Source organism: Drosophila albomicans, chromosome 2L (assembly GCF_009650485.2).
Source record: "Drosophila albomicans strain 15112-1751.03 chromosome 2L, ASM965048v2, whole genome shotgun sequence".
NCBI classification, from domain to species: domain Eukaryota; kingdom Metazoa; phylum Arthropoda; class Insecta; order Diptera; family Drosophilidae; genus Drosophila; species Drosophila albomicans.
This window is the reverse complement of record NC_047628.2, coordinates 11,936,368-11,951,123: the sequence shown is the minus strand read 5'-3', so window position 1 is coordinate 11,951,123 and position 14,756 is coordinate 11,936,368. Positions and strand designations below refer to the sequence as shown.

At 40.7% G+C, this 14,756-nt stretch overlaps 3 protein-coding genes across 3 annotated transcripts in view; 1 reads left to right on the top strand and 2 right to left on the bottom strand.

Annotated features, from left to right (window-relative positions):
* The window catches only part of LOC117565032 (probable nuclear hormone receptor HR38), a 33,712-nt gene extending 25,852 nt beyond the window's left edge, over positions 1-7,860 (top strand). Inside the window, 6 exon segments of the mRNA XM_034243979.2 lie at positions 1,889-2,193; positions 3,476-4,693; positions 5,234-6,085; positions 6,087-6,375; positions 6,444-6,487; positions 6,489-7,860. Of these exon segments, the coding sequence (XP_034099870.2) occupies positions 1,889-2,193; positions 3,476-4,693; positions 5,234-6,085; positions 6,087-6,375; positions 6,444-6,487; positions 6,489-6,701 (2,921 nt within the window). The 3' untranslated portion in view covers positions 6,702-7,860.
* Positions 7,861-10,549: 2,689 nt separating this feature from the next.
* LOC117564037 (uncharacterized) lies at positions 10,550-11,726 on the bottom strand. The gene has a single exon (XM_034242641.2). The coding sequence runs from the start codon at positions 11,585-11,587 to the stop codon at positions 10,727-10,729; it is 861 nt and encodes a 286-aa protein (XP_034098532.2). The 5' UTR covers positions 11,588-11,726; the 3' UTR covers positions 10,550-10,726.
* Positions 11,727-11,821: 95 nt separating this feature from the next.
* On the bottom strand, positions 11,822-14,586 carry LOC117564034 (serine/threonine-protein kinase TBK1). Its single transcript, XM_034242638.2, has 7 exons — positions 14,402-14,586; positions 13,285-14,311; positions 13,072-13,223; positions 12,873-13,000; positions 12,742-12,817; positions 12,557-12,681; positions 11,822-12,489 (listed from the first exon to the last, which is right to left on the bottom strand). The coding sequence occupies exons 1-7, from the start codon at positions 14,483-14,485 to the stop codon at positions 11,919-11,921; spliced, it is 2,163 nt and encodes a 720-aa protein (XP_034098529.2). The 5' UTR covers positions 14,486-14,586; the 3' UTR covers positions 11,822-11,918.
* Positions 14,587-14,756: the final 170 nt, after the last annotated feature.

Here is a 14,756-nt window from a genome sequence, read left to right as displayed (position 1 = left end):
AATGAAGTTCGCAGTTCAAAGTACAGAGAAGAGCAGACTCGAGTCTCGGCGTTGCCAAATAATATGTATTAACAAACTTATATAAAAACAAAAAAATTAGCAAACTTATGCAATGCGAAGAAGACACGAGAAATGCAATGCAATGAAGAAGGAGCCGCAGTCAGTCAGCCAAGTCAGCCAGTCAGACAATTTTAGTCAGGCAGGCATTATAATAAATTTGCTAACCGATTGTAAATAAAGAGGCCTTAGAAATTGTTTATGGAGAGCCTACCACAATGACATCATCACACACAAAACAATTAGAAAACAACCAAAATCGATGCTGAAGATGTGCAACTCGAACTTACAATCCCACAAAAAAAAAAACTCATCGAACCCAACCCAAATTTGTTTCGCCTGCCTGCCTGCCCAATGGGTAATAAAAACAATGGCACATTGTTATCACAAATCTTTCGCATTTTATCTAGCTGCTCTCTTCCCGGTAGCTTTTTTCGCAGTAGCCCACGGTAGTTTGTTTGGCTCTCTGCATTTTTATACTTTTCGGGGTATCGCTTCAAAGGGAATCGATCGATTGCTTTCTAAATGACCCACGGCCATAAAGCGCTGCAATGATATTTTATTTCGATTGTGTGAGGTATTGTTTTTTCTTCTTTTCGTTTTTCAAATGCCTACTAGACATATAAGAGTCTATTATATAGTATTGAACGTACTTCTATTCAGCGCTGATGTGCGCATCAAATCGATTAAATAATTTCCCATCATTAAAATGTTCATCACTGATCGATAAACTACACTAAAACGTACTTTTTAAGTGTCGATCAATGAAGTGATTTAATAAATTCCATTAAACGTAGCTATTAAATGTTAATCACTCATTTACATTCTCAAAGCTGAGTTCCAAATAATCGATAACATTATCGATCACAAGCAATGTTCGATAACTTATTTGCTGAGTTTCACCTGAACTAAATAAAATTGCAGCATAGTCATAAAAATTACATAATATTTATAACTAATTTAAAGTTTCCTTTTTATAATATTTCGTAAAATAAATACGCCTTGTATCATTAGAGAATCTTTTTCAATTATGCTTCTCCTTTCAAAAAGCATCATCATCCGCCAAAAAACAGCAAAAATAATAATAATAAAAATATGCAAATTGTGAAAAATGATTTCTGCAGAGAGAAATGAAAAGCAGCAAAGACAACCAACAACCAACAAACAACAACAAACAAAAACAGCAACAACAACAACGACGGCGACGTCGACGACAAAAAAAGCCAAAAAGTCGAAATGACGTTTTGCAATAGGCGAAATACGAATAAGCCATAATATTTATTATAATCAAAAGCGAACACCCGCAATGGCAAGCAGTCAGAGTCAGATTCGATGTTTGTTGGAGTCGGAGTTGAAGGTAGAGGAGTCAGCGACGTGCAACGTGCAGCGTGCAACTTGCAGCGTCGGACAACACAATTTATTACATTTTATGTGCCGCATTAACTGGAGATGGAGATGTGATCCTCGTTGTTAATGCTCTGTGTGTGCTGCAACGTCGCTTCTCTGCTGGTTTTCCTCTTCTGCACCGTGTTGCACAGTAGTGTTTCTTTTTTCTTTGAGCATTTCTAATTAAGACATTCGATACGGCGGTTTGCGTGTGGAACGCGAGACAATTGGGCAACGTCAAAAATATTTTATACAAGTACACATGATGAGTCTCTAATACCGAGTTGAGGGACAAAGCAAATCATCGCATGTGGCATTTTCATTTTAGCACACACATTTCGCATTTCCATTTAGAACCAAAGCATGCCCTAGACACCGCTTGACATTCACGCCTCTTTAAGCAAATGCTAAATTATCCTTGTTCTTTCCATGTCTCTGATTGCAGGTGCAGAAAGTGAGACGCGCAACTCGCCACCAAGCAGCAAGTCGAAGGTGGCCAGCAAATTGAGGAGCTTCAAGTCGTCGGAGCACTCGAGGAAAACACAAGCAACAGTCGCTGCTACCACAAAGGAAGTAGAGGCAGCAACGCTAACTGCCACAACAGCAACAGCAGCAACCACAGTTGCTACAACAGCAGCAGCAGCAGCAACCACATCGGCAGCAACTGCTGCAGCAGCAACAACTAAAATCCAAAGCCAAGTGAGGCTACATCAGCAAGCCAACACAAGCATGTTACTTCTGCAACCCAATGTAAGTAGACTGCTTGATTTTATGATATACTTTAGGCTTAAACGGAATTCTTGATAATTGGGAATAAGGAAGCTTATCTTATGAAGTAAGACAGCAAGCTAGAATTGCATAAAAAATAATTGTTAGCATTAAAATATTTCTTTTGTGATGATCCATTATTAATCCTCTTTAGCTAAATATTTAATGTTTGTTACACTAGAAAGTAGTTCACCTTTTAAAATATATTTCTTATTTACATAACAATCTTAATTTATTTATGAAAGATATAGTAAAATCAAAGCTTAAGTTTGGGGACTCTTTGTACGAATATTGTGCTAGATTACACATAAACTCAACTAGCCTAATCTTTACACTATTAATTTATACTCGTGTGAATACAATTATAGAAAATTTGATCTTTAACATAACTTAAATTACTAAGTCAGTATTTGATTTTATTTTCCAATAAATGTAAATTAAGTCAAAATGCGTATAAATTAGTGATCGAGGCAAGTAGCAATTCCTTAAGTACTCAATGGTATAAATCAACCAAAAAGTGCAGTTGGGTGGCACCTTACTTCGATAGTGATCTGAGCATGCAGCAATTCATCAACTATCTAGTGGGATAAAGTAGCCAAAAATGAAGCGCATCACTCTCCCCTTAAATAGTGATCATAGAAATGTGTATTTCATTAAGTACCCAGTGGTATAAATGCGCTAAAAAGTGGAGTTAGTGCAACTCTCGCCTTTAATAGTGATCTAAGGGATGAGTTATGCATTAAGTGGCATACATTATCTAAATTTCTGCTAGGATTCAATAATTTCTTTTATGCATATGCAAATCTAAACGATAGTTGCACAAATCCTGTTCAATTGAAGCCTCAACTTGCAGTCTAAGCAATTTCGCCAGGTGTTGAAAGCAATGTTTACTGAATGGCGGTGTTAATTGCCTGCTGTGCCAACTCCTATCGCTTTCTAACTAACCGCACATTAGCATTCGCATCAATAGCTAGCTAATTGTGTTTGCCAAAAGTGATAAAAAAAAGTAGCAAAGGAAATTTCGCATGCATAACCAATTGGAAATTAGAAAGAAGCCGAAAAAAAACATTGACAAGGACTTTAAGGGTTGCAAGGGATTGTCGACCAATGACAACGGGGTTTGTCTGTTGCTAACAGAGCGCGCATGTCCTGACTCCACCCTTTCGTCCTGACTAGATATAGACGAGGTCTTGACTAGCGAGGTCTAGAGCTTATTGTTTGCTTTTTACTAATTCAGTCTGTGTCGGACTTTCTTGTGTTGCAGAGCTCGTTTAGTTCACTGACGTCGTTCGACAATTTCTCAACGCAATCCGCGACGACGACAACGACGACGACGTCGGCAGCCACAGCCACAGCGTCCCATCATCATCACCAGCATCAACAACACCAGCAGCATCATCATCAGCATCAGCAGCAACATCAGCAGCAGCAGCAACAGCATCGCCAACTGCAGCAACCTCTTCAGCAGCAGTTGCTTCCTCAACAACAACAGCACCTGCTGTTGCCCTCGGGCAGCCAGGATACGCTGCTGTCCCATGAGGAGGATCAGCTGATCAGCAATCTAGCCGACGCGGCCGTTTCGCACAGTGAACTCTTCTCGGATCTATTCTTTCCCTCGGACTCCAACAACTCGCTGCTGTCGCCCGCCTTGGAGCAATCGGTGGCCAGCTATCCCGATACGCCGGCGCATGTGGACACCGCTCTGGGCAGCAGCGAGGATCTGACCAGCTCCCTTGAGAATCTGACCAAGTTGACGTGTCTGCGCGACAAGCGTTTGTCCTCCATACAGGATCAACCACTCGCCTTGGGCAGCAGTCACAGTCCCAGCTCCTCGGAGCAGGATCATCACTCCCTCTGTCTGCTGAGCTTGCGTTCCAGCAGCGATCCCGCCATTGCGTTGCACGCTCAGCAACAGCAGCAGCAGCAACAACAGCAGCAACAACAACACCAGCAACAGCAACAGTTGCAGGCATCACAGCTTTTGATCTCACCCATTGGCGGCCCGTTGTCGTGTGGCAGCAGCTTGCCCAGCTTCCAGGAGACCTACTCCCTCAAGTACAACAGCAGCAGCAGTCCCAAGCAATCGAATTCATCCTCCTCGGCATCCTCAGCTGGCCCCGCTTCCGCCTCCGCCGCCACGCCTACAGATCAGATTCTAACGCTCAAAATGGATGAGGATTGCTTTCCTCTGACCACCGCAGCCGAGGTGATTGCCGGTCTCAGTGCTGGACCCACTTCAGCGCAGTTGCAGACGCTGCATCAGATGCAGTCGCAGCAGCAGCAGCAACCGTCGCATGCCGGCAACAACAGCGGCGGCAACAGCAGCAATGGCTACAACTATCATGGCCACTTTAATGCCATCAATGGCGCTTCCAATCCCTCGCCCAGCAGCTCGGCCAGCTCGCTCTACGAGTACAATGGCGTGCCCAGCCAGAATGATGGTTTCTACGGCCAACAGCAGCAACAGCAAAGCTTTCATCACGTAAGTAAATAATTGTGCTTTGATGAGACATAATTTAAAATGCGATACTGGGTTGTAAAAACTTAAAGGGTTCAATGGTTGTGGTAACTTCAACGCTATAATTATATTTTACTAGCTTTAGAGTTATGTATTCGATTCTTCCTATATAAAAGTCAAGATCAGTTTTGAGAAACCATATAACGAACCGGTTCACCAAGATGCAATCCTTGATTCAAAGACTTTATGATTTTTGTCTTATAACAATATTTTTCAATTCACTTGGTTCACTTTAATTCTTAAATTCGAATCTAAAATGTTCGGTGTTTAATTTAAGCAAAATCTACAGTGAACCGGTACAGTACATAAAGATAGTTCCTCCTCCTGAGGTAGAGTGGTTTACTATTAAAATAATTAGCTGCTAGTAGTTTTGTTTCACATTAAATGGTTCCTGAACCCCTTCAATATAAACTTAACTACCGAACCGGTTCAGACTAGTGAACCGCAAGTAATTTGGCCCTCCTTTCTTACTAATAAACCTCTTCTTTTTGGACCCATTTACAGAACTACAACACGCTCAATGGCGAACGCTACTCGCTGCCCACATTCCCCACCATCTCGGAGTTGGAGGCAGCCACCGCCGCTGCCGTTGCCGCAGCCAACTCCACAAACTCCAACTCCAATTCGCTGGTGGTTGTGCCGCCTCTGCGTCGCGCCTCCTTGCCCGTCCAACGCTCCGTCTCGCCCGCCGCCGCCGCCGCCTCCGCCTCCGTTGCGCATAGTCCCAAGCTGGCCAAGCTGTCTCTCGGACCGCGTCACAGCCATGCTCAAGTGCTGCTCAGCTCGGCGCCCAATTCAGCAGCTAGTTCGCCGGCAAGCGGCGCTGGCGGAGAACTGTTGCAAGCAGGACGTTTGCTGCAGTCAGCTGGCGCCACTTCGCAGCTCTGCGCCGTCTGTGGTGACACCGCAGCCTGTCAGCACTATGGGGTGCGGACCTGCGAGGGTTGCAAGGGTTTCTTCAAGCGCACCGTGCAGAAGGGTTCGAAGTATGTGTGCTTGGCGGATAAGAGTTGTCCGGTGGACAAGCGACGACGCAATCGGTGTCAGTTCTGTCGCTTCCAGAAGTGTTTGGTTGTCGGCATGGTCAAGGAAGTGGTGCGCACAGATTCGCTGAAGGGTCGACGTGGTCGTCTGCCCTCCAAGCCCAAATCGCCACAAGAGTCGCCGCCATCGCCGCCCATTTCGTTGATCACGGCGCTGGTGCGCAGTCATGTGGACACCACACCGGATCCCTCGTGCCTCGATTACACGCACTACGAGCAGCCGCTGGATCAGCTAGCTCCAGGACTGGGCATGAGTGAGGCGGACAAGGTGCAGCAATTCTATCAGCTGCTCACCAATTCGGTGGATGTGATCAAAGCAGTTTGCCGAGAAGATTCCCGGCTACTTGGATCTAACACCCGAGGATCAGGAGCTGCTGTTTCAGTCCGCATCGCTGGAGCTGTTTGTGCTGCGTCTCTCGTATCGCGCTCGCAGCGATGACACCAAGCTGATCTTCTGCAATGGCACCGTCTTGCATCGCAGTCAATGCCAGCGCAGCTTTGGCGAGTGGCTGAATGGCATCATGGAGTTTAGTCGCAGTCTGCACAATCTCGAGATTGACATATCAGCCTTTGCCTGCCTCTGCGCTCTCACTTTGATCACAGGTAAGCCATTGGTAATGCTTGACATGTTGAGGTCTTTTCCATTAACTTTCCTCCTTTCTTTTTTCTAGAACGTCACGGCTTGCGTGAGCCAAAGAAGGTGGAGCAGCTGCAAGATGAAAATCATTGGCAGCCTGCGTGATCATGTCACTTACAATGCCGAGGCCCAGAAGAAGCAGCATTACTTCAGTCGTCTGCTCGGCAAACTCCCCGAACTGCGATCGTTAAGCGTGCAGGGATTGCAGCGTATCTTCTATCTGAAGCTGGAGGATCTGGTGCCAGCGCCGTCGCTCATCGAGAACATGTTTGTGACAACGCTGCCCTTCTAAGCACCGTCGTATCAACAAACAACTTGCTTCCTTTCGCCGTGCAACTCTAGATCGTAATTACAAAAAACCCTCACATATAAAACTTAGAACTAAGTGCAAAAGAATAGAAAATAAAAGAAAGGCGCAGCAGTTTCGTAGGCAGCACAGCAAACAGCACACAGCACAACACCCCCGATAATACCCTAGATAAATCCCGATAATTGGCTGCGTTCATCAATATTTCAGCATTTTTTGCGAGGCCTGCGTGCTGCTTCGTGACTTGTCAGTCGTCCTCCAATAACGTAAGAATGCGCTCACAACTTGTTGACGTTAATTGTGCGGCAATTGTTTAATTCGAAGCAGTCAAAAATCAAACGGACAAACCGACAAGACAAGACAGCCAAACACGCACAGACAAAAGCACAAGCAAGAGCACAAAAAAAATACAACCCCTTTGCTTTAACTCGACAAAAAGTATGCTAACCCAATAGACCCGCTTTGCTATCTCAGTGCAGGGTCTCTCAATATATAAGAATGTTCTATGCAATGCCTACACTCTTGCCTTTAGCTTACATCTAGTCAATCGTGTTAAGAGTTTCCTTTCTCCCTATTGTAAATACTATTAATACCTCCCCCTACAAGTATTTTCCCATTAGACACTAGGATAATTGTAAGGAATTTATAAATTGGTTCGAATTTGTTTCGATTTTTTTTTGTAGTGCACGAAACCCGCCGTGCACCTAACGAGAGAGTTGAAAGTACCTTTATGTGATTTGTGTCTGACACAACACAACACAAAACACAAACCTAATTGATAAGCTAAATAAGTACGAGTATTCTGTAGTTTAAGGACCCCTTTTCACCCTTCGCGCTGCCCTTGTAAAATCTTCTATTTAGTGGTAATTAGTAATTATTACTCCAGACGAGTTCTTAAAGAATTGCAAATGGATCGTAGTGCACTTGATGTGAATCTCTCTACTCTATACTACTACAACTACTATTACTAAAATATGTGTTATTTTTGCGATCGAAAGCCCCTCTATGTGAATTTTGTGATAGATTGGCATTGAACTCTACATAAATGTCTATTCTTATGTCCAATTTTTATACATGCATACGATTTATGATTTATTTGTCATTAAAAAAAAAAAAAAAAAAAAAAAAAAAAAAAAAAGAAAAATGTAGTTAGCAAATAATTATCCCACACTTCGTATAAATGTATTAATTATAAACAAAAGTAATTTTCTATATGTAAAACTAAAGACTACAATAACTGTTTAGGCTAAACGAATGAAAAACATATCTCTTCAAGCTTTTCGAGTGCACAACACAGACCTTAAAAGTTATTAACTTATTTTCGTTATAAATATTGGCATTAACTAGAAAACAAAAAGAAAAAAAAAAAAAACAAATATGATAACTAGAAAAAAAACCGAACATTAAATGTATTTTATATTTTGTATTTGGTATTTGTATTAGTTAATTAGATAGAACATGAAATATTGAATAATTCGATTAACTAGATTTTGTACATCCTTTAATAACTTTATATACTTTAGTTTAGGCATTCTTAAGATAAGCAACTATTTGATCTACAGCCGACAAAAAAAAAATACGGGAGCTACTTATATTACATATATATTAACTTTTAGATACGATTATCATATTACCCATGCATGATATGTTGTGCAGTAAACAGCCATTTTTCTTTAGAATACTATACATTAATACATACATACAAACATCATATGTTTAAGTAGCAATAACAAAGCACGTGTGTAAACAAAACAAAGCAAAACAAAACAAAAAAAATTACCCAACATTGATCTTAGGCTTAAGCTAAGCTCGTGTAACGGTTCAAAACGGTTGCAAGCGGTTCAAAACGGTTGAAGAGCAGCAGCAAATGCAAATGCAGTGTGACCAAAGCGCTTTGTTGGTTTTAAACCCTCGAAATGAAAATGCCATTATCTTAGCCGTTACATATCGAAACAAACAATACGTTATTTAATCATTATCTTTGTATAACATATACATACAAATATAAATATATATATAGTTGCGGATCAGGCGTTCCCATACAACCTACTTTGTACCTTCTACATACATACATACATACATATGCATATGTGTGTACATCAGCATATATTTTGAATAGAAAACTTTTACAAAAAACAAGCAAAACAAAAAACTTCTGTATTTGGCACAAAAACAAAGGCTTACGCTGAAGTATCTAAAACAACACACACATTTTGTGTTAATTGTTCTTTTGTAATTTTATATGTAAGCGCATACACATATATACTAATATTTCGTATATATATATATTTAGATAATGTCAAGTATGGAGGAAAGTTGATGTGCATATTTTTGAGAAACGATTAAATGATAGATTTTTCAATGGAACGATTTTAAAGGACAAACCTAAACGTAAAAAAAGGAACACCTAAACATTAATAAATTATATATGTTTACATACACAACAATATAACTAAATATAATATAAAGTGCATATTTTGAATATATACATACATATATTTTATTATGTACTTACCTACCTACCAGATAGGATAAGTAAGGAAGCTTTATGGATGGCTACAAATTAATATACTTACATATATACTATATATTAAATTTTATCATCCATTTTGATCATGATTTTGCGTAGCCAAAAATATAGTAAAAACAAAACTAAAAAAAATAATTAAAATATATAAAAATTCATTTAACGTGCGACTTTTAGTGCATGCAAAATGCAATACAACTATTGGTTTACTACATATATAATAATCTAAAAAAATAGAATACAACCAATTCAACTACAAATCAGCCAATCAGCAAAGCTATAAATTAAGGCATGAATTATAAAGAAAACAAAAGAATAAACAAAAGGAATATATAGATTATTAATTATGCGCGTATTACTAGCAAAGTTATAGTAGAAAATACCTGAAGAAGCTACTTACTACATATACATATAATATATGCATACAAAATGAAATGAAAATGAAACTGTTATTGTTACATAAGTATATAGCCCGTTGTGTAATTTTATCTGATTTTATTGTTTAAGCTAGTTATTATATACAATCCGCAATCGATCGTTCAACCTTCAACTGCAATCTACAATAATTATTGACAACAAATGCAAAACATTTGATTTAGTTTTGTCACTTTGTTTTTCGTTGTAATTAATATATAAGTAAGCGTACAACTTGATAGTTCTATAGTTTTTCTATATACATATGCCTTTTGATCAACTTAGTTATATACAAAAAAGCATATGCATACATATACATACAAATATTAATAATATACAATTATATTTACATACAACAATTGTATTCTTTCACTGATTTCAAATAAAACCTGTTTATTTTTTCTTGAGTGTTAAACAAATGTGGTTTTCTTATCATGGAACTAAATAAAACCATTTCAGGTACTTTTATTTAAAAATACAGAATTACAAAGCCACAATATTGGTAGTAGGGTAAAAGATTGCTCAACTAAACTAGGCGCTCAACTTTTGAATTTTGAACATCGTTCCTACGATTAGGGTGACCATTAGTCAACGGCGATAAGAATTATCGATACTAAATGGGAAACAGTATGACCACCTTTGGTATGTTGAAGACTTGAGTGTATTTGAGTCTCATTTATATTCGCGCTCATGTATTTTTCTGAAACGTTTATCTGATGCATTTCTTTTGGACTCTTTCACCCTTACAACTATTTTTGTTATCACTGCATATTAGGCACATTTGATTCGAGATTATTACGTGGATTTTCAATGTGATTAAAAAGTAAGCGTATTCATATTGCATTCTGCATTTTTAGGTATGTATGACCAATATTCTACCAAACAATTGAGTTGTGTTTTGCAATAAAATGGATTTTTATTGAATGTCAAACATACGTGTCATTTTCTTGTCTTATAACTAGATAAAACTCTTAGGTACAAAAATGTATGCATAGATATAAAAATATATACAATAAACGCTTATTATAATGCTAAAAATTGGCAGCACTAATTCCATAGATTGGCCCTGCTAGGAGTAAATGGGCAGTACAGATTCCACATAGTCACGACACATTGGGCAACGATTGCCACCTTCGTAGCGATGCAGTTGCTGGGAGCACTCCTTGCATAAGCAGAGATGGCGACATGGTAGCAGGACAATATTGCGTTTACGTTCGATGCAGACAACACAACAATCCGAGCGGCTGCTTGCAGTATGCGTTGCCTCGTTCACCTCAAATTTGTGCAGTAGCCACGAGCATTTGCGTTCGAGGAACATCCACGCCCACTGCCATGTTTGCGACAACTGAGAATGCAGCTTATAAAACAGCATTAAGACACACAGATAGACGTAGCGACGAAACATGTATAGCACGAGGAGCACAGCGATGCCAATGGACAGACGAAAGATATTGAGTAGAATATATGTGCCAATACCCAAGAGGTAATGGCCTAAATGTTCAAGCAGCAGTATAACATAATCCAGCAGAGCGAGAACGGTATACGGCACCAGCATCAGTAGCCACAGCGTCAGATTTCCCAATCCGATGAGTAGATTGCTCACAAACAAACCAATTCCTCGGGATATGTTGTCTGCCAGCTGTATTCCATCTCCAGTGCCATGATAAATGTAATCATAGACATCGCAGATCACGTTGCGTAGCTCCACGTAGTACAGACGACACTCAATCCCAACAATTGTAGCCAGCTGGAAGCCATCGCATAGGAGTTTCCAAATGAAGCCGGCAGTTTGAACGAGGCAATAGCCGATTAACCAGCTTACAGCAAAAAAGTAATAAACAGCTGCTGCAATCGTCTCAATTGTGGCCGCAATAGGCTGCAGCAGTGCCGCATCAATGGCGCTGGCAATTATGCTCAGTAATCCAAACATCTGAGCATTTCAAAAATGATTTGTTTACAAATGAAAACTACAAAAATGAAAACAGTTGCAACGCCAACCCCCGCAACGCAAACGCTTGTTGGATTTCATAAAAATACCAAGAATGCAAGGTGTAAGTGAATGGTCACACTGCAAATCGATAGGGCTTGCTTATCGGAGCAGTGCGTATAATAGGCAGCACTGTCATTTTCAAAATCAAAAGCGCCATTTTTAATGTTGGGCAAGCCTTACTTTCTTTTCATGCACTTATTAATATTATAAATTGTCAAACACATGTATTATATTTTTACTTAACTAATTACTATATAATCTTAAAAGTAAGCTAGCTACCATTTACTTTGCCATCGATAATGCCCAAATTGCTTAGCAGCGCAATCAGTTCACTATTCTTTCGCATCACAGCCATGACTTCCAGTTGCTGCTGTTTCATAATGCGCAATCGATTGCGTTCCTCAATTTTGGCCAATTGATTGTTGCTCGAAATGTTCTTAGTATCCACATCGAGCTTCTGTTCCGACTTGATGTGATACAGCTCGTCGCGTATATCATATAATTTGCGTTCACAATCACGCACATCCTTCTCCAAGATTTGTGTCTTAAGATAAACGGTTTGCGCCAATTTATACCAATCCGCCAGGCATTCGGCCATTTGTGCAACAGCCGGATTGACATTGTCCAGCAGCAATTGCTTGATGCGTTTGCCATTGTGATCACCCTTAATCTTCTCCAGGGCATGGAATTGTTCATCGTTGTAGGTTAATGTACGTGTAGCACGATCCCGCAAAAGGTGTTGCCACGAATCACGCAATCGTTCCACCAAATACTTGGCTTGAGCACTCGCTCGAGTGCGGCATGGACACTTCTTGCCATGCATCGACGATGTCCACTGTTCACTGCAAGGAGTCAGATAGAGAAATTGGTGTCAGTTGGATTGTGTTGTCCATTGATTAGAGAACTTACTTGAGTTCGTCGTCTGTAACAAAGTGTTTGTGCATTTGCGTTATCACATCTGCTGCTGCATCGAAATCTGATTTCACAGTCTCCAAAGCGCTAAGCAAGCTCTTTAGCTCCTGATCTCCTTTTGTCTATCAGAAGATAAAGAAATTAGTTATCTAGAATTAAAAGGAATTTTAAACTCTGCTTACCACTCGACTCATGTTCTGCACCACATCTGCATAGTCCACCACAGTCGACAGCAAATTGTCAAAGCTCTTCGTTTTTCTGCATTAACAGACAGTTGAATTATCGGTTTTAAATATGTTTGTTATATACTTACTTCAACAGTAAGGTAATTGTGGTAATCAACATCTCGATAAATTGCTCGACACCCTTTTTGATCAATATGTCCATTGTGGTAAATATGTCCACGCGTCGCTTGCATTCATGCCCAACGCTGCATGCTGTCTAAAATATGCAACAAAAAAAACTTGGGAGCTTCAATACACGACCAACCTAATCAAGCCTTATAAAGGTACCTTTGCCAAACTTGCATCGTTTTCAACGGAGACGTTTGGCGGAAATACTGGGAACTTGGGCAGCTCCAACTGCTGTGGCAGCTGCACATTATTATCATCATTGCTGTAGAGGAATATTGGCTGCTCTGTGGTTGTGCCAGGAAACGCCTTGGCTGTGGAATAGATTCTTCATTGTTACTGCTATGACTACATTATTAGAAATCTTCAACTCACCTATGGTTCGTGGTGTCACCTTCTTCTCTAGATGCTCGTTGTTGAACAGCAGTATTTGCTTCTCCAATGGCACTTCGGTCTGCAGAAAGATGCGCTCTCGGAAGTTGTCGATCTGCTCGTCCGGCTCCAGAAACACTTCCACCGAAGTGGTGCGATTCGTGAAGAACACATGAATGACACGTTTGCGCAGTATTAAAGTAACCTCCTGAAAGAACCGATCAAACGACCAAGTCTTGTCACGATTCTCCTCCAGTAAGCCAGCTAAAAGTGGCGTCACGAGTGTCTTGAGACCCTGTGAGAGATGTGCATGTGGTGGCAGTGTGGTGGACCATTCGATGGGACCATTCTCGGCCAGCTGTGTGCCCGAAATAACGCCCGATGCCTTCTTGGTGGTTATCTGATGCATTGTTTCACGATTCTTGCGACCTCCATAGGGACGAAAGGGCAAATTTCCAGTAGCCACATGGTAGAGGGTGACGCCAATGGACCACAGATCCACATTAGCGGTGAATGAGCGTTGTATGGACTTGCGCAACACGGCACGCTCGTAGAGATCAGGATGCAAATACTCCTCTGTGCCGTAGAGCGAGGCAAAGGGTTGATTATCTTCGAGTTCTCGCGCGGCACCAAAGTCTGTTAGTTTATAGATAGTCTGGCCATCTTCAGAGATGAATTTCATAATGTTGCCAGGCTTGAGATCACGATGCACAAGTTTATTGTCACGCAAATGCTTCATGCCGGCACACAGATGCTCCAGCACTAGCAGGAATTCGTGTTCTGGTAGCCCATAAGAGTTCTCGGGATCATCGAGTATATTGAAGAGACTGCCGCCTGTGCAGAGCTCCATGACAATGACTTTACCACGTCCTTCCTGATCCTCCTCGATGGCCAGCAGTTTGACAATGTTTTCATGGTTTACCTTCTTGAGTGCTTCGAATTCGCGCATTTGAACGTCAGCAGGACGCATATGGCTATATGGATTGAACGTCTTGACGGCCACCGATTCGCCAGTTGTCTTGTTAACGCCCTGGGGAAATACATAAATTTATTATGTTATCTTTAATGCACTTTGTGCGACTTTCTAATGACGCATTCTTATTTGTTTTGTTTTTGTTACCTGAAACACAGAACCGGTGGCGCCTTTGCCCAGCACGCTGGTAGTGCACCAAACATAGTTCAGTGAACCACGCAGGAATGACATATTGGAAATTGTATTTAATTTTTAATTTAATTTCATGAAATCAACTGGTGAAAACAGCAAAAAGATAGTTGTTATTGCTGTCGACTGCAAGTCAACAAACAGTGTGGCCAAAATTCGAGTTCCAACAGATGACATTTTGTTTGGGCTAACCATTGAAAATATCGATCAATGAGCAGTGTGACCTTTTGTGGTATTTTACATTGCACGCTTGGTATATTTTGTAGTGTGCAATGGTATATTTTGGAATTTTAAAGTTGCGGTCACGTTGGTC